Genomic DNA, 19,160 nt, shown 5'->3' on the forward strand with positions numbered 1-19,160 from the left:
AATCTCATATGCATACACAACAATAACAAATAACCTTAAAAATGAAAAACCCTTTGTGACACCAAGGTTATCAAGAGGGTAAAAGGGGGAGGAGGGCTCAGAGATTAAGAGCCCACACTGCTTTTGCAAAAAATCCCTGGTTCAGTTCCTAGCACCCATGTAAGCTGACTCACTTCCCTGTCCCAACTCCATCTTCTAGATATGGTGGCTCATGAGCATGAACACACACTTTTTAATCTTTAAAAGATTAAAAAGAACGAGACAAGAGGAATCTACTGCTATATATATCTATAAAAAGAGATTTATGGCCTGGAGGTGGTGGTGCACACTTTTAATCCCAGGACTCGGTGGAGACAGGTGGATCTCTTGAGTTTGAGGCCAGCCTGGTCTACAGAGCAAGTTCTAGGATAGCCAGGGCTGTTACAAAGAAACCTTGTCTTTGAAAAACAAAAAAACAAAAAACAAACAAACAAAACAAAACAAAAAGAAAGATTTATAAGATCTATTGGGGCTGGCAAGATGGCTTAGTAAGTACTTGTATCTGGTTCCCAGGATTCACACAGTAGAAGATCAGAATTGCCTCCTATCAAGTTGTCCTTTGACCTCTACACATGCCATGCCACCCCAATATACATATGCATATACACACATTTCAGATAAATAAATGTAAACAAAATTTTAAAAAAGAGATCAGGCAGTGGTGATACACACCTTTAATCCCAGTACTTGGGAGGCAGAGACAAGCCTCTGAGTTTGAGGCCAGCCTGGGTCTACAGTGAGTTCCCAGATAATAAGCTCTAAATAGAGAAACCCTGTCTTAAAAAAACAAAAAAAACTTTTAAAAAGAGAAAGAGTAGGCACTACTGTGTGTTTATAAGGCCACCTCCTCATGAGGCTGAGGCAGAATGACTGTTTGAGCCCATGAGTTGGAAATCAGAATGGGCAACACAGTTAGAAAATTTTCTCAAAGGGGTAGGGGTGGGTGGTAAGGGACATGAATAGATAAATTTATGCAGAAGATACAGGAATGGGCAAGAAGCACACAAAACATACAACCAAGGCAAGAGATAAAAGATGTTAGTGAGGATGTGATAAGCCCAACGACTGGCACATGTGTGGCTGGCCATCTGTTCTATCAATACCATTCCAAGGTACACATGAGAGACAAAAAGACAGGCCATATATAGTTACCATAGATCAACCAAAACAGCTCCTCAAATGAAGCAACACAAACACCAACCAACGATGGAAAGACAGCATGAGGAATTCTCCACAATGGCGCACACTACCCAGCCCGGGTTGTCCTGGAACTCTCCTTAATCCTCTTGTCTCAACCTCAGGATTATAGACTTGAGCCACCACACTGGCTTTCCTGCTGTGCTCTCTAGATGAGGTTTTTCTGAGTTCCCAGGCCCAGGCCACACAGCAGGGACACATGGATCATGCTTCAATTGCCACCTGCCTAATCCTAAAGAGCTGCTTCAGGGCTGTGCTCACAACACGACTCCAGGGCTAGATTGGGAATCATAATTATTAGCTTACGCTCCTAATATCAAATGCCAGTCTCAATGCCAGACACTTGGGACTACTCAGCTATGTCCTCACTCACCATCTGCAACTCCTGCTGCATGGACAGCTGCACTGCACCAGAAGGATGTTGCCCTGCCCTCTGTGTGCCTATGGGCGGTCAGCTCAGAAGCAGGCGGGACTTGAAACCTCAGCTTTCTCCACAGTTGGACTATGAGCCCAGTTCCTGGCCACCTCCAGGTAAACTTGCTGACTGTTTATCAGGGTCTCTCATCAGTCAACCACATAAAGAGGCAAGTACCCATACGTGGAGAGCCCAGGAGAGCTGACAGCACGCTAGGTGCTGCAGTGACAACAGCATGGCTGTTCCCTGTGGTAGCTATAGAGCTGGGAACTATAAAGGTCCTTAGAAGCCATGCAGTGGTCAATGTAGCCAACAATGTGGGAAGGCGCCAGCTGGGATGACCCAAGAAGGCCCGGCCTCTGCTCCCATCCCTGCCTGGCATGGTCTGTGTCGCACAGCCCTCTCAGGCATGTACCTTGAGCCACTGCTTCTCTGTCAGTGAGTCGCTGTAGTCCACCTCCTTGCGGTGGCGGGAACCACGGCCAAACATCTTCTCCTCTTCCTCCTCACATGTGAGCCGCTCTACCTCAGCATCATCCTTGATGATCCAGGATGGGAGCTCATCCTCTTCCATCAGGCGTGGCTTCCGCTTGGGGTTGCGGGCCTCTTCACGCCGGCGGTCCAAGTCCATGCGCTGTGATGTGGGGTGGTAGGCAGAAGGGTAGAAAGAAGTCAGCACAGTGATCAATAACCCTCGGTGTGGGGCTCACAGGAACCAGCTCACTGCCTGCAGGAACACTAGGTGCTGAAGAGTTATCCGACAGTGATTCATTTTGGAGACTGACCGGACCTGGCAGCAGACTGTTAAGAGGGAGCCTTTGGGCTAAGATCCCACAGGGTCTGAGGTCATATATAAAAATAGCAGTACAGTGTCCCTCACTATCCCTACAACATGAAGGTCAGCTGAAGTCATAAGAAAGCTACAGACGTAGGAACAGCAGCTCCAAAAGCTGCAGGGATAGCACTATCATCACTGAGTCTGTGTGGTCCCAGCCCAGGTGCTCACCATGAAGAGGTCAAACTCTTCTTCATGCCGGGCAATCATCTGGTTGACGGTCTCATCATCAGGTACCTCATCTTCCTCCTACAAGATTGCAAAGCTTTAGTTGGACTGTGGTGGGGCTGGGCTGGGTGGTGGCCAGGCTCAGAGGTGAGCAGCGGTGTCCGTCCATAGGAGATGAGCTGATGAGCTGGAGGTCCCAGGCTGGCTGCGGTGGAGGCTCCCACGCGTCAGCAAGAGGCACACACATACACACACGCACACGCACGCTCTGTGGGGTCAGGCCCTTGCTGGCCAGTCTCAGCGAGAAGCCGAGAATTGAGTGGGCGTGGAGACTGAACTACCCCTCTCACCTTTAGAGGTGGCTCCTCCAAGTCGGGGTTGACGCCCGCTGGCGGAGGGGCAGTGTGGGCGAAGCTGGCACTGCCGCTGCCCGTGCTGCAGTGTCTGCTCTGTGGATAAATACAGGACTTCAGTCTCCAGGGCTGTCAATGCGGCGTCTGTCACCAGCAGTTTAGAAAAAACCCACTTCGAAGGGAAAGCAAGTGCGCATCCTCTTTCTGCTCAGCCCACACTCCCTTTACTCCAAAGGGACGCAAAAAAAAAAAAAAAAAAAAAAACCAAAAAACCAAAAAACAACCAAAAACAAAAAACCAAGAGTGCAAAAAAGGTACAAAACTGAAAACGAAAGCCTCATGCATCCACCACTCACGCTGGGCCAGGATGGCACCACGCTCACCTCATCCTGCTCCTCATGCTCCAGGATGGCCTGCAGGAAGGCGCGCCGCTCATGGCTAGATGACTTCTGGTCAAACATGCCTGCCTGGATAACCTTCTGGTCCACATTCAGTTTGTATTTGGCAGCGGCCAGGATCTTCTCCTCCACACTATTCACGGTGCACAGGCGGAGCACACGCACCTCATTCTGCTGCCCAATTCGATGGGCACGATCCTGTGCTTGCAGGTCCTTGGAAGAGGAGGTGGGTCAGTATGAGGAATTCTAGATATCATGTTTAGCACTGGCTTGCAGCTTCATGAGCCAGGAACCCAAGAATGGAACCTGTGATCTGTCTCTAGAGGCCTGGAGGAGCCCTGTTTAGCCCATAATAGCTGTCTACTTTCCTGAGACCCAATGAATACTATCTTTTAAAAACAAACATCTATTTTGAGAGAGAGAGAGAGAGAGAGAGAGAGAGAGAGAGAGAGAGAGAGAACGTGTAACATATAAATACCCACTAGGCACAGAGGAGGGTGTCAGAGAACATAGAAATACTGTGTGCTACCTGACACAGATGCTGGGAACCAAACTCAGGTACTCTGCAATTATATGCTCTTAATTGCTGGGCCACCTCTCCAGCCCGATAATTCTTTTTTGAAAAAGTCACCCTAGGGTAACTCGTAGGGTAACACTCTTGAGCAGCCCTTGCGAAAGCTCCAAGGCATGTCCATGTCACAGCTACGGGAATGGCACTTCTGGGCATTCTGGGTCTGGGGCAAACGTTTTTGAGCCTCAGTACAGGCAGTGCAGATGGGTATGAGGAGTATGGTACAGGAACTAGAGTAGTCAGCTCCTGACAGCATGGCAGTCAAGGCTGCAGTATTATTTCTGTCATTTCTAGCAGAGTAAGACTGCCTGCAATTAATTCTCTTTGGGCCAGAAGCTGTGTGTGACAAGCTGGTTATCAACAAATTTTTCTCAATTAGAGACCACGACCATCAGAACAGAAGGGACTTGTTTGACAGTTGGCCCCCAGGTACAACAGGAGGATGGCTGGCAAGACTGGCCTTGATGATGTGCCCCTGGCTGGCCCTGAAGTGGCCTCTGTTTGACTTCTGTTATTACCTGAGCATCTCTTAGGAACTGGCCCATCAGTAGTAGCATCTGGGTGGAAACCACACTGACACTCATCACAGAAATGACAGAGTGACCACCTAGGCAATTTAACCATCACATGGGTCATTTCTACTAGGTCTGTCAGGCTGTGGCAAAGACATGCCAGAAACTATCAGTGGGAGGGAGTCATCTACACACAAGCAGCCTGCACGTGAATGGAATGCCTTATAACTACGGCAATCACTTATTTTCAGGGCTGATCTAATTAGAGCAGTGGTTCTCAACTTTCCTAATGCTTTAATCCTAATCTTTAATACAGATTCTTCATGCTGTAGTGACCTCTGACCATAAAATTACTTTCATTCCTACTTTATAACAGTAATTTTTCTACTGTTATGAATTATACTGTAAACAACTGTTTACAGATAATCTTAGGTGACCCCTGTGAAAGGGTTGTTTAACCCCTCCCCCCAAAGGGTCATGACTTGTTGAGAACCACAGGACTAGAGGGTCCTTGCAAAAGTGTCCCAAGAGGACAAAAAAGGCTCCCTAGGGGCTAATTAATGGTCACTGAATAAACAGAAAATATAGACACCTGTCTGTTGAACTAGAGGATAATGTAAATGTCTTGGAGCTCTTAGATTCTGCTGGGCACTTTGCAGCAGAGGAAACCATCAAAAAGCTTTACATGTCTCCTCTGGAGTGGTGACGGGCAATGATGGCCAAATGGGACAGGAACACACCACTACACATCAAACACATCACTATTGTGTGTGCCTGGTAGATGCAGAATGATGATGGGAATGGGGACTTCAGTTCACCTTACAGACTAGCATGTGCATTGCAAATTAAAACAACATAGTAAACCTATATGAGGAGATAGGGCGAATTTGCTACTTGTCTTCAAAATGTTAAATGTACGAACAGCACGCCCTGGCGTCTTCTGGCATGGGGGCCCCAGAGCAAATGTGGCTAAGAAGCAAGAAGAGGTAATGAACAGAGCACAGAGCTTGCCCAGGTCTGGTTTTACTGAATGGGACTGTATGTGGGGTTCAGGACGGGTCTAGAAGGGCTGTGCCCCAGTGACAAGTAATCATCAGTCCTGGAGACGAGGCTGTTTTCCACCTTTTTCTCAGTGGTGGAACCCAAGAACTGTATGGTAACTGTAATGTTGTGTGTGGGGCCTGGAGACTAATGTGGGCTAGAGAAGAACTCTACCTCTGTGCTAGTTACTGCCCACATACATCCAGGAATAAAAACATGGAGACTGGAAAGAGAGTCCTCCTCAGGCAGGGTGCAAGGTCACTTCCACTTTGAGGAGCAGGAGAGGAATCTGCTTGGTTTGCTCCCTGACCACCATGGACCAGTGAATGTACTTCTTACAGCTCCCAGGTTAGGGAGAGCATCAGGGAGGAAGTGGACACTAAGAAAGGAGGTATTCCCTCTCCACAGCCAGTGCCTTTACCTGGTGGGGATTCCAGTCACTGTCAAAGATGATCACAGTGTCGGCTGACTGTAGGTTGAGGCCCAGCCCCCCGGCACGAGTACTGAGCAGGAAAATGAAGTACTCAGAGCCAGGCTCATTAAAGGTTTTCAGCAGCATGCCCCGGTCCTCTGCTTTTGTGGTTCCTGATAGGCACAGGAGAAGAGGGTCAGGAGGGTGCCCAGGGGTGGGATATGCAAAGGAGCTTGTGCCCTGGCATCAGGAATGGTGTTGCAGGGGACGAGAGCCACAGCTGTCCTCTACAGGGTGAAAGGATCAATGAGAAGGACTCGGAGGCACGGTATATCATTACTGAATGTCACCATGCCTATCTCAGCAGATAAAAAAATGGGCCCCACAGGCCAGCCGTGTCCTGTATGGCACGAGCCAATGGAAGAGGAAGATGATGACAGACTCCCGGGGTGTCAGCTCCAGATGCAATGCCTCGTGACTCTTGTTCATGCTCTCTGTATGAGGACAGACATTAAGAGGCTGACAAGGCTGACACTATACCCTGACAAGGATCACAGTACCTCAGCATTAATGGCCTGGGGTGGTGGCATGAGCCACTGGCTACAGGACTGGCACTCGCCCTTGACCTTGCAGTCAGTTTGGCTGGCTTAAGAGGAAAAAAAATGTATGCACAAGAGCTGTGCCCACTGCAGCCTTCCTTAGGCTCCTAGCTAGCAAGGGGCTAATAGGCCTGCACCTCATACTTGCCACTCATAGAATAAAGAAGCCTGCCCTGTGGTGGCATTTCACTGCATTCTGGCCTTTCCCTGCTCTGCGGGCAGCTATGCTGCCTGTGGCCTTCACACTACATGCAGCAAACACAGCTGAGATCAAATAGATCAAAGTCCTTACTCATTGAGAGGACAGGGACCCACATACAGAAGGACCTGGTGCTTCACAAGGACAGGAGGGGGAAGCTAAAGAGGCCCAGTCATTTGGACCTCAGCAACGTTTGGCCAGCATTGAGATACATGAACACATAGAACAGGATGTTGGCCCTGGGATATTTTGAGGGGCTAGGACAGGTGGTGTGCAGTTCTAGTCAGCATGCTCTAGATGAGGCTCCACAGAGTCAGACAAAAAGATGGAACAACCAAGCTCAGGTTGGTGGTCCCTAAAACCTTAATAAATGCAGTAAAAAAGGTCCAGAGGATAAGGAGTGATGTCAAGGGGAAGGGGGGCCGTCTACTGTGAGACGCAACCAGCTCCTGAGCCCAATAAAGTCTCTGCAAGGATAACTGAAAGTTGCCAAGTCTTATTACTGAAGTTCCCAGGCTGACAGTGTGGGAAAGTAACTTCAGAGCCTCCCTGATCACTTGTTCTGTCAACAATATAAATGTCTTCCTCCCTGAAGCATGTCTTAGAGACCAAGGAAGGTGGAAAGATATATTGTGACAGCTAGTACACAGAGCATGTTGGGCAGTGCCCGACCTTGCCTGCAAGCAGGCCATGGTTCTAGTGCAGCTGAGCCTCTGCTAGTGACACTAGGATGAGGCCAAGATGGAGAAGAGCATGCATCTGGACGCAGCTCTACAGAGCCAGAATAGTGGTGCTCTTACGTTCATGCCCATGTGACCAAGGTTTATGTGACTTCTACTGAAATGGGACACTGAACCAGCCCTGCAGTGAAGACTCCAGCGAACAGGAATCTAAACAAATACCATCAGGTCAAAGCTGCTAGGATGTTGTTGGGCTCAGAGTATCCACTGGCGTGCAAGTCCATGTAACCAGGTTAGGAATGAATCTCTCAAGTAGATGGTCTTCCACTCACCATCAAGCCTGAGGTATTTGAAGCCACGGTATGCAAAGTAGTCTTCCATGATGGTCATGAGGGAGGTCATTTGGCAGAAGAGTAGCACTTTATGGTTGGTTGCACGGAGTTTGGGTAGAATTCTATCAAGAAGTTCAAATTTCCCTGAGGCACGGTACAGGTCCAATCTAGTACATGGAAGAAAGAGGTGAAAACATTCAAATGGTTAGTCACAAGTCTGAGCTCAACAATGGTGTATGTGGATTCTAGGCTGCCTAGGAGACTCAAGGACAAGGGAGGGGGTTTACCCAGGCAGACCCACCCATAGCTACAGCTAAATTCAGATCATGTCACTAAAGACCATGTACATGTCATTTCGCCAGGTCACAAGGAGAATAAAGTAAGTGTGATTAGATATGATGTTCAGAGGGCCAGGGAGTTGGTTCATGGGTAAAGTGTTTGTCCTGTAACCCTGCTGACCTGAGTTCTTTCCCTAGAACCTATGTAAAAGTAAAAAGAGAGAAATGGCTCCAGAAAGAAACAATGCTGAGAGGGTGGAGACAAGCTGGAGTGGCTCCAAGGATGCTGGGTCTGCCACCCTCTGGTTGGAACAGCTCACACTAGGAACTGAACTCCAGACTAAAGACTCCCAGGATTCTCTCATTTCCTCTAGCTTTAGACATACGGAAACAGGCAGAGTGGCAAGGATAGTGGGACAGAACAGGGTCTGAGATATACTATAAGACAAATGACATAAATACATACAGGTCCATAGGACTTTTTGAAGCTAGGCCTGGTGGTGCATACCTGTAATTCCAGCTACAGCACGAGAGTGTAAGACCAAAGACTGTAGAGGCCCTACCTCTAAATCAAGGGGGTCGAGCTAGCACATGATAATGAAGCATTTGCCCAGTATGGTGAGGCCCAAGACCCAATCTAACGCAACAGCAAAGAGCACCAGTGCTCTTCTAATCCTATGTTACGCTCTTGCAGGTGAACAATGCAAGGCTGGAAATGTGGCCTCAACTCCAAGAATGTACACAACGAGGCTCTCAGTGACGCTCTAGAGCTGGCATCCAGGGCTACCACTATGGACTGACAGAAGTGTGGTCTGGAAGCAAGCATGGTATCTCATACCAATGATCCCAGCACCTGGAAGGCTGAGGCAGAAGGACTCAACTCTTTCAGGAGGGAGATGATTAGCCATTCTGGGCTACATAGTTACATAGGCGTCTAGACCACACATTGAAACCATATTCCAACAATCCAAAAGAAAGAGAAGTAGAGCCTGTGCCTAAGGTTACACTGTGGACAGCAGAGCCACTGTCCGGGGGCCAGTCTATTAGCACATTCTGCCTCATACCAGATAAATGATAATCACAGCAACAAAGCCACTGAACAAGACTACAATACAAACCAAACCCCTCTGGGCAGACTGCTGCCCACCCCCAGAACTGAGAAGCTTCTCACCCTTGCACGATGCCGCCGGTGAACCCCAAGTGTTCAGAAAAGGATTCCTGCAACAGGACAAGAGATGGATCAGTGCCAAGGCAGGAAGGGGCTGCCCAGTCAATCCCATAGTCCAAGCTGCTATTGCAGAGGACTGAGAGTTCACACTGGTGGTCACTTGTGTCCTGCAAGGGCACCGAGTCCAGATATGGATGTCATTGGCCTCAGTGCACCAAATGCCAACCCTCATGCTTTTCCTGCGATGGACAGGAGGACCACATGATATTCGGTCACCAATGTGAACACCTCAGACCACCCTGAAATGGAACTCCAAGGCATCATAGGTCTAGAGTGACCCTGAAACTGTATACCAAGAATACAAACACATGTGTGCTTTCTGGGAGCAAGAGTCCAGATTCTTCAAAAGCACAACTACTCATAATGACTGTGGATAGTGGCCACAGACTTGACTGGTGTCCATGGTAACTTTTCATAACCAGGTGTGGGAAACCCTGGCAGAGATATGTGTAACCTCAGGAGTAGGAACACATCCCAGAGAAGAAGTATCCAAATCCACCTAAGAGGTGACTCAAGTGTGGAGCTTTACAGACATTCATTTTTAGCCCCGTGATGGATTTGCTAAGCACCTGTTGGACAGGGCACACCCAATGCTAGAGCATGTGGTTACATGCATGACCCTTGGCTACATCCACAGCAGCACGCACATACATACATACATACATACATACATACATACATACATGCTAAACTCCAATAAAAGGAAAACTCAATGGAGACAGATGTACAAAGAGTGGCTGGTGAGAACCTTAAGCCTTCTTTTTTTTTTTTTTCTTTAGAGACAGAGTTTCTCTGTGTAGCTCTGGCTGTTCTAGAACTTACTCGGTAGACCCACCTTTGCCTCCTGAGTGCTGGGATTAAAGGTGTGCACCACCATGACTGGCTACTTTATTTTGTTTTGTTTTGAGAGAGGGTCTCTATACATAGCCCTGGTAGTTTTCAAATTTCCTATGTAGACCAGACTGTCTTTGAAATCATAGAGATCCACTTGCCTATGCCTCCTGAGTGCTAGGATTAAAGAAGTGTGCACTGTAACCAGTTCCTTAAGCTATTCTTAAGAACATCATAAGGTCCAAGGAGACATATGCCTTTGTCCCCAAAGCCCCTGCTGTACAAAGAGGACCTAGCACCTAGGTAGAAGCAAGATGTGGTGGCTGATGTGGGTAACCCCGGAGGTGTGGAGGTAGAAGCAGAGGCAGATGGATCTGTGAAGCTCATTAGTTATTCTGTCTAGCCAACCAGTGAGCTCAAAGTTCAATAAAAATTACTATCTCAAAAACTAAGGCAGAGATTAGTAGAGGAAGACACTTGACATCAACCTCTGGCCTCTACGTACACGCACACACATGCACACAGGCATTAGGGACAAGCAGCCTTACCTCGATATGCTGGAACATGTAGGGGTGGTTGCAGATCTTGCGAAGCTGCATGATAGTGTTCATCAGTGTCTTGGTGCCACCTTTGCCCTGCAGGGACACATGAAATGGTCCAAAATGGGGTCCTGCCTTTTGGTAAGATGAAGGAGGCAGGAGATTGGGGCAGGGTGGTAGGAGAAGGGCCCAGAACAAGCTGGACACTGAGAAGGAGGGAGCAGTGTTGTGTAGGGTCCCTGAGAAGTCCTAAGAGACTACCCGGCACATGGGATGATTGGAAGCAAAATGTGGCAAACGGCTTAGGGCAAGCACAGGCACTTTGTACAGTTATAATGAGGAGGGAGTTATCCTCCATGTCAGGAACAGAAGCAAGGAGTACAAGGCTAAAAAACAGCCTGAGAGGGGCTGGAGAGATGGCTCAGAGGTTAAGAGCATAGACTGCTCTTCTGGAGGTCCTGAGTTCAATTCCCAGCAACCACATGGTGGCTCACAACCATCTGTATTGAGATCTGGTGCCCTCTTCTGGCCTGCAGGCATACAGGCTGAACACAGTGTACATAATAAATAAATAAATCTTAAAAAAAAATATAGCCTGAGTGAACAAACAATAGAGACATATTGAAACTATGGTTGGGATGCAGGGTACAGACCAGAGGGATTGGTGCTTCCCTATGGGACAAGCCCAGATTTGTTTAGAGGTGGAAGAGGACACTCTGAGTGCCAACAAGAGAGGGCTGGCCTGCCCCCTCACTCTTTCCAGTGTCAGCACACCCTCAGCAACACCAAGAGGAAGGCCATGAAGATCACGACTGCTGAGATAGTAGAGCTCCCTAGTAATATTCTAAATCTAGATCAGTTAGCCCCGTGTTTCCTATTGTCATGAGAAAGGCAGTGTCTCAAACAAGAGGAACTCCAGAAAGCAGTCCAGTGAGCATCCTCAGAAGACAACCAGTATAAAAGCTGTGACTGATTGACTGCCTGAGGGACCAGGGCCAGGAGAGGCCTCTGGGCAGGATGCTCAATGCTCAGAATCCCATGGTGCTCTCGACCACCCTCCCCTCCAAAGACAATCAGGGGAACAGGGACCTGGAACAAACCTTTTTGTCCTTCTCAGAACCGTCAGTCAACAGCACACCTTTGGCCTGCATGTGACGGTAGAGCACACGTTGTAGGGCTGACATATCACATTTGATGACATACTCCACCTGTGAAACAAAGAGTACTCTTGAGGCCATACAATCTCAGACTGAGTCACCCGTATCACCAACTGGAGCCTTGTGACCAGCACTCTGATTAGGATATGGGGTTGAGAGAGGAACACCAATACTGGGGAGATTTGGAATGAAGAGAAGACAGACTAGATTCTGGGCCAAAATGGGTAAGCTGTTTACATTCTGGAGGGCTCTCCATAACTTGCTAGAAAATAAAGGGTGAGGTGAACTAGACAGGCAAGCCAAGTATGGCTACATGAGGCAGAGAGCCCATACCACTGGCAATGCTTAGTAGATCCAACCTAAGGCACGGGCTCTTGCTGTGGACAGGAATCTGGGCGTGCATACAGCAAGCATGTGTGAGACAGGGCTCAGTTCTGACACAATGCCCTGGCTTTGCAATAGTGTCAGTCACCACTCCAAGCCTGGTGGAACAGGGCCAGAGGGGGGACACCTGACTGCCCCTACCCTAGAAATGCCCTGCAAATGGCACCCTGTGACTTCTGCCAACACCTACCTTCTCAGGTAGCTGGGCTTCAACTTCCTTCTTGAGCCGCCGCAGGAGGAAGGGCCGCAGCACCTTGTGCAGGCGACGGATGATGAGGATGGTCTCCTCTTCATTCAGGTCCACCTGGGTACCAGATAGTAAATCACAACACTGTCTCCAGAAGAGGGAGGCAGGGCATGGGAAGGGGCAGCTGTATTACAATAGCAGCTGGTACTTGTGCTACTTTATACGAGGAGGAGCACCCTCTTCCTGGGAAAAATTTGCGGCCTTCGGTAATTTATGTATTGCGAAGAGCCAGGTACGATGCTCTCCTTATGCCTCCCCAACTCCAAGAACATACATAGCAGCAGGCTGCGGGGGTCCCCCTAAGCTGTTACCAGCTTGTGTTTACAACCACAATACCAGCTGACCAAGGCACTCCAAGCAGGTCTGACTAGTGTCTAAGGCTGCTCCGACACCAGGGCAACCCTTTCCCCTCTCAGTCGGAGACGAAGTGCTAAGTAAGAAATACTGTTTATCTAAGACACCGCTCTTTTTTTCTATTCTGTGTGTGTGTGTGTGTGTGTGAGAGAGAGAGGGGGGGGGTGTGTGTGTGTGTGTGAGAGGGGGGGTTGTGTGTGTGTGTGTGTGAGAGGGGGGGGGTTGTGTGTGTGTGTTTGAGTTTTTTGTTTTATTTTTTTGAGACGGGATTTCTCTGTAGCTTTGGAGCCTATTCTAGAACTCGCTCTGTAGACCAAGCTGGCCTAGAACTCACAGAGATCCATCTGTTTCTGACTTCTCAGTGTGTCACTATCGCCCAGCCCAAGTCACCACTCTTCAGCTAAGATGATACATTGTTTAACACATAAAATATTTTTCATTTACTCATTTGTGTGTGTGGCAGGGGTAGGGGTGGGGGTGGGGAAGGGAGATGCAGACCCCAAGGAGGTCACAGTTGACTCTGATTCTACCTTGAGGGTTCTGGGACTCAAGCTTGGGTCATTAGGAATGGTGGCAAGTACCTTTAGTTGCTGAGCCATCTTGTTAGTCAGGGTTCCATTTTATTTATTTACTCATTTTTTTAAATGTATTAATTTACTTTTTGGGTTTTCGATAAAGGGTTTCCTCTGTGTAGTCCTGACTGTCTTGAAACTTGCTCTGTAGAGATCAGGCTGGTCTCAACCTCAGAGATCCAGCTACCTGTCCACCACCAAGCCTCTCCTAGGAAGGAGAGATAACTGAGCTTTTCTGTTGCTCTCTGGTCATCCCTTTTAGAGCTTCCTCTTTGAGGAAAAGAAGCCCAACTATAGATTTGGGCCCTGGCTCTGTAAAGGGCACTTCTGAGAAGAGGCTCTTTCATTATCTGGATTGGAAAGAACTTCAATTTCCCTTTCACAAGGCCTGTTGCCTCAGCATGTCTCCAGGGAGGATGGGGAACTTAGAGATGAGAGCAAAGGGTGCCTTTCTATAACCTCAGAAGGCCTTAAGAGGAATAGATGACAGCTGTCATCAGCTTCTAGGTTTTGCCCAGGCTCACAGGCTAGTTGTTTAAGCCTTTCATAATGCATATGGCTTGCTTTAAAATCCACCAGCATCAGTGCTGTGGGCTAGCTGCTCAGATAAAGATGTGTCTTCACACAGACGACCTGCCCTCCCATATGAAGAGTATGACCTTTAGACTTAGTTCCACCTCATAGCAACTGGAAAAAATACTAGCGGTAGTGTTCTTTGTAAACAAGGTAAAATCAAAGCCTCAGATGTCTTAGTTAAATTTTCTGAGCTCTGTAATACCCTCACAGCAAGACCTGATTCTCACAGAAGCTCCACAGTCTCCACTGGGGCATTTGATTGCTGCTCCCCTGGAGACCTGGTGACTACAGAGGCTCTGTTGTTATGTGGCCAGAGGGCACATATAGTCAGTCTCCGAGTGGCCGAGCCTAGGCTCCTTAGGAGCCATTTTTTACCCCAGGCAAGCTCACCTTCTCTCCTGTCATGGCAAAGGGTGCATTGAACCACTGTTCGAAGGTGCTGCAGCTCTTGAAGATAGTGGGCAGCAGGAAGTTAAGCAGTGCCCAGAGCTCGGGTAGCTTGTTCTGCAATGGTGTACCCGTAAGAAGGAGGCGCCGAGGGGCCACATAGTGTGTGTTGAGGACCTGTGTCAGCTTGCAGTGGTGGTTCTTCATGCGGTGGCCTTCATCCACGATCATGTACTTCCAGCGGATCTGCAAGGCCAACAGGAGGTAGAAAGAGGAGGTAGCAGAGTTGCCAAGTGACCAGCATGTCCAGCAGGAACCACAAGACACAGACTCCAACACATGAAGTGAGGACACATGGGTGAAGAGCTGAGATAAGGCTGTGCTATCAGGGACAAAGAGCAAAAGTACTCTGGTTTTCAAACAATGACAGGAAATAGTGCTCAGCACCTCATCCTGCAATGGGGAGGCACCTGAACATTGGTCACAAGTAGCCATGCCCCTGCAGCAGGTGGCACACACACAACAAACAAATGCAGCTCCCAGGTAGGGGCAGTGCCAGACCTTTCCTCCCCAGAGTCTGATAGGGATTCCAAACTCCAAGGACAGGGTTAGACAGAGTAGGAGCCTCAGGAAAATTCCTGGCTATGTCTCTTATGACCACAATCAATTCCATCTCTCATAACAAGCCTGTCTGAGGTACCATTTGAAGATTCAGAAGCTCGGCAGAGATATCAGTGTGAACCACTGACAGGATTGTCAGCTGTTTTTCAGGGCCTCATGCATGGCTTGGGATTTGGTTTTGTACACTGGAGTTGGTGCCCTGTGGAAGGCCTATATGGTAAAAGGCTGCAATGGGGCTAATGGGGCTAACTCCTTGGATCTTGATATACTCACCTGTCAGCCTAGGAACCCACAGTAAGTGCACACATTGCTAGCATTTTGCAAGGAAACCTGGCTATGGGTAGAGCTCCCATTCCCAAGTTAGTTCTTTAATACTTTCTGCTGGATTACCAGCTGTGGGAGCCCAGCCCTGTCTCCCAGCTTCTATCCCGGTCCACACTAGGAAAACAAGTTTGGACAGATAGAGATTGGATAACTTCATGCCACTTACGGCTGTCAGTAACATCAGACAGAGCCACAGCCACCCTGGACAGGGGCCCCACTCTAGCCCAATATATACCCACCACAGTGCTCACCCTCAATTGTTCCCCGCAGTGTCCACCAGACCCACAGTCAATGTTATTGGACAGCCAAGCCCCAGGGAGAGGCCCACTAGGACCACATACAAGGGTGGTCTTGTCTCAAGCCAATAGGACACTCAAGAAGGTCAGGGGACAAGTGAAGAGGCTCTCTGCACAGAGGTTGTGGGGGATGGGTGAGGGGCACTTGTCCATGTTCTGTGGAGAATCCTGACCTGACCTAAGGCCTGCTTCGGATGTTGAAGAAGTCAGAGCATGGCTGTGCCCTACAAAAGCGCACAGCAGCTGTGTTTTGCTCTATGTGCAGATGAAGCACTGAGGGATTCCTTGCAAGGAGCTATGACACAAGCATGCTATCAGGCATCAAGGGCATAGACAAACAGCCTGAGCTCTAGGCTGTATTTGGTAAGGATATGCTACCTTGGCCAGGATATGTTTGTCTTTGATGATATACTCATAGGTGGTCAATAAGACATTGAACTTTCCACTACGTAGCTGTGGGACGAAAGCTCGTCTTGCCGCTGGAGAGCCCTGTGGAGACAGGATGCAAACAATTTAGACTCCTAAAGAAGGAAGATGGCCCTTGTCAAAAGCAGCCAGGGACTGTGCTAGGCAAGACTGCTAGCCTGCTCTGATCCTGCATGTACAACACCAGCTGCAGGAGAAAAATGGACACAAAGCACCTTGGGAAACTATGCTGCCAATCATCAGTCACATTTCTGGTGTCTGATCAATTCCCCTCTTCCTTGGTCCAGAATTTAGGCCCCTAACCTGGGAGATAGGTCCTTTCCTTCACAAGGCAACAGCCACTATAATCACTTTATCCTGCTCCCTACTGCCTACTCCTTCCTCATTTCTAGAACCCAGTCTCCTACGTGACTCCTTCCTAACACATCAAGCTATAACATACAGAAACAATGTCCTTACACCACAGGCACAGGACAGAGCCCAAGGCAGAAGTAAACAGTGCTATGCTCTGGTGGACTGGTGCCCCTTCAGTCTAAGTTTCCAATGCCACACCTGTGGGCTAAAGGTCCCATCCCAATCATTTACCAGAGTTTGGCACGAAGTTAGGCAGAGTTAGGCACAGGCCTGGCTAGGTACCCAGGACACTTATCATCACGCCACATCAACGGTCTATGTTTGTTCTGCTCCCATATACAAAAGGGTTTTAACCAGAGTTCTGGTGAAGACAATTCTTCAGTGAATGTATCCATGTCTGTTATATATGCTGAAACCATGTTTCACATGCTCCACAATTGGAATATTTAATTTTGACTTAAAAAAAAAAGCCTATATGTCACAAAATAAGTTAACATACATTCTGCATTACCATGTGAGTATCAAATAAGCACCAAGCCCGGGAGCCTTGTGCTTCTAGTGCATAATGGCTTCTTTTTGCGCTCCTTCACCATCCCTGCCCATGGCTGTGTCTCCTAAAAAGTTGGAAGATACCATTTCAGTCTGTGACATACCTTGTAGGAAACCTTTGCCACTGAGGGGGCCCACTTGTCAAATTCATATGCCCAGTTTGACAGCGTCCTGAAGGGAAAAGAAGGGACAGTCAAGTTCTACTAGATGAGCCAACAGTGAAACCAACAGGCCTTGTATTCAGAACTATCATAGCAAACTCAATGTGTCCCATGGGAGCTTTGTGCACAGGGTTGGGGAAGAGTTGGGTGGCAGCAGCCAGAGAGAAAAGACATTGGGTTCCAAATGGGAAGAACAGATACACACAAAGATATGGTGCTGGGAAGCTTGTCCAGGGCAGAGCCAGGAGTAGGTCTTAGAGAGCCAGCCCTGTCTCCAGTGGGCGTGCAAGGGCCTCTTGGTGAATGAATATGTGAGACACTACAGATTTGCTGCAGCCAGGGACTGTGGTTTAACATAAGGAAATACAGGAGACATAACGATCCTGCCACCAACTTAGACCAAAAATAGAAGCTATAGATGATCCTGTCCCAGAAGGGGAAAAGCAAAAGCAAAGGGTAAGCAGACCACAAGCACAGGGGAGGGGACAGAACCAAGACCTTTCCTCAGGACAGACCTGAGAGCCTTCTTTCTTGGAGAATCCTAGAAGGTTGAGCAGGAGAAAGAAATGGCTGAGGAGTTCAAGAAAGAGCCTGTGCCCCATTTTTGATTTTCCTACCAGAAACTCCATTCCTATGCTTTACAGCGACTGCCTAAGTTCCATCTAATGAGAGTTCAAGATGCTAGGGTCTCATTGGCATAGGGTTAACTTTGCTCGACTATGCTACTGAGGCCCTGACTCTGCCATCCTTCTAGCAACCTAGGTGAGATGAAGGGACAGTACAGTCACTTTGCAGCCCTAAGGCAAGCAGCCTACAGACAGCTCTCACGACACAAGTGTGAATGAAAAGAACACTTAAAGGCAGTGGTGGTGCATGCCTTTAAACCTGGCACTCAGGAGGCAAAGAGGCAGTCTGGTCTACAAAGTGAGTTCCTGGACAGCCAGGGTTACAGAAAAATCCTGCCTCAAAAAAACAAACATGTTGTGAGCAGGGGAGCCTGTCCCCAGTAATCATCTAACATGTGGCGGCATGGGTGGAGGAGAGATGCTACCTCCATACCTGGGACAGGTGGAAGAAGACCGAGCCAGTTGAAGCGCTCAAGAGAGTGGCCCTTGTACCTGGACTGGGTAACACAGTGAGCTAGCCCTAATGACACTACATCAGTGGTATGGGAGAGCTGACCCTGAAGGCACGGAGACAGAACTAGCCCCACCCCTTGCTCACTGCTACAAGGGGAAGTAGCCAGGACAATGCTGGAGAGCTCACCCTGGTGGTGAGGACAGGGGTGAACTGGTATGCTGATCAACCTTGCAGCTGCCTAGGCACAGGACCAGGGTTATGACTTGGCCTGTTCCAACATCCAGGCAATCTATGATCTGCTGGAGCACGTGAAGGGGCCTGACCTGCAGACCCAAAGCTACAGGATCTCCACAACACAGGGAAACAAGAAGATATCTGTGAAGAGTCCTAGTGAAGGCCCAGCCACCAACAGTGTAATAGAAATCAGAGCTCTTAAACCAGACAAATCTCTCTATGCAATGAACACTTGCAAGTAAAGATATATGGACAAAGGGGTTTATTGTGTGACTCACTGTTTCCATGACAAGATTATTATTATTGTTGTTGTTTTTGAGACAAGGGTTTCTATGTATAACAGTTTTGGCAGTCCTGGAACTCACTTCATAGAATAGACTGGCCTCAAACTCACAGAGATCCACCAGCTTCTGCCCCCCAAGTGCTGGGATTAAAGGTGTGCACCACCATCGCTCAGCCAAGACGAGATTTTCAACTTGTTCTCCCTTTAAATTTTGTTTTAATGGAAAATGGCTGAATGGGGGGGGGGGGGGGAAGAATAGTTGCAAATGGATGGGGAAATGAATGGGATCAAGATGTATGATGTGAAAAACACTGAACTTTAAAAAAAGACAGATAGGGGCTGGAGAGATGGCTCAGAGGTTAAGAGCACTGCCTGCTCTTTCAAAGGTCCTGAGTTCAATTCCCAGCAACCATATAATGGCTCACAACCATCTGTGGTGGGGTCTGGTGCCCTCTTCTGGCCTGCAGGCATACACACAGACAGAATATTGTATACATAATAAATATTAAAAAAAAACTTTAAAAAATA

At 48.3% G+C, this 19,160-nt stretch overlaps 1 protein-coding gene across 3 annotated transcripts in view; it reads right to left on the reverse strand.

The window, feature by feature from the left end:
- Smarca4 (SWI/SNF related, matrix associated, actin dependent regulator of chromatin, subfamily a, member 4) overlaps positions 1-19,160 on the reverse strand; it is a 74,269-nt gene that overhangs the window by 20,700 nt on the left and 34,409 nt on the right. For 2 of the 3 annotated variants that reach the window (XM_050125429.1, XM_050125428.1), the window contains exons 15-26: positions 16,979-17,045; positions 15,924-16,034; positions 14,308-14,550; positions 12,359-12,472; positions 11,728-11,835; positions 10,637-10,723; positions 9,201-9,247; positions 7,752-7,918; positions 5,951-6,114; positions 3,391-3,618; positions 2,658-2,735; positions 2,067-2,285 (exon numbers count right to left, since the gene is read on the reverse strand). In XM_050125429.1, the coding sequence (XP_049981386.1) occupies positions 2,067-2,285; positions 2,658-2,735; positions 3,391-3,618; positions 5,951-6,114; positions 7,752-7,918; positions 9,201-9,247; positions 10,637-10,723; positions 11,728-11,835; positions 12,359-12,472; positions 14,308-14,550; positions 15,924-16,034; positions 16,979-17,045 (1,633 nt within the window). Of the gene's footprint in view, positions 1-2,066; positions 2,286-2,657; positions 2,736-3,004; positions 3,104-3,390; positions 3,619-5,950; positions 6,115-7,751; positions 7,919-9,200; positions 9,248-10,636; positions 10,724-11,727; positions 11,836-12,358; positions 12,473-14,307; positions 14,551-15,923; positions 16,035-16,978; positions 17,046-19,160 lie in introns of all 3 variants that reach the window. The other variant, XM_050125427.1, reaches the window with a different exon arrangement.

The sequence above is a fragment of the Alexandromys fortis genome, unplaced genomic scaffold, assembly GCF_014885135.2.
Source record: "Alexandromys fortis isolate MF-2015 unplaced genomic scaffold, M_Fortis_MF-2015_v1.1 scaffold_242, whole genome shotgun sequence".
Classification (NCBI taxonomy): Eukaryota; Metazoa; Chordata; class Mammalia; order Rodentia; family Cricetidae; genus Alexandromys; species Alexandromys fortis.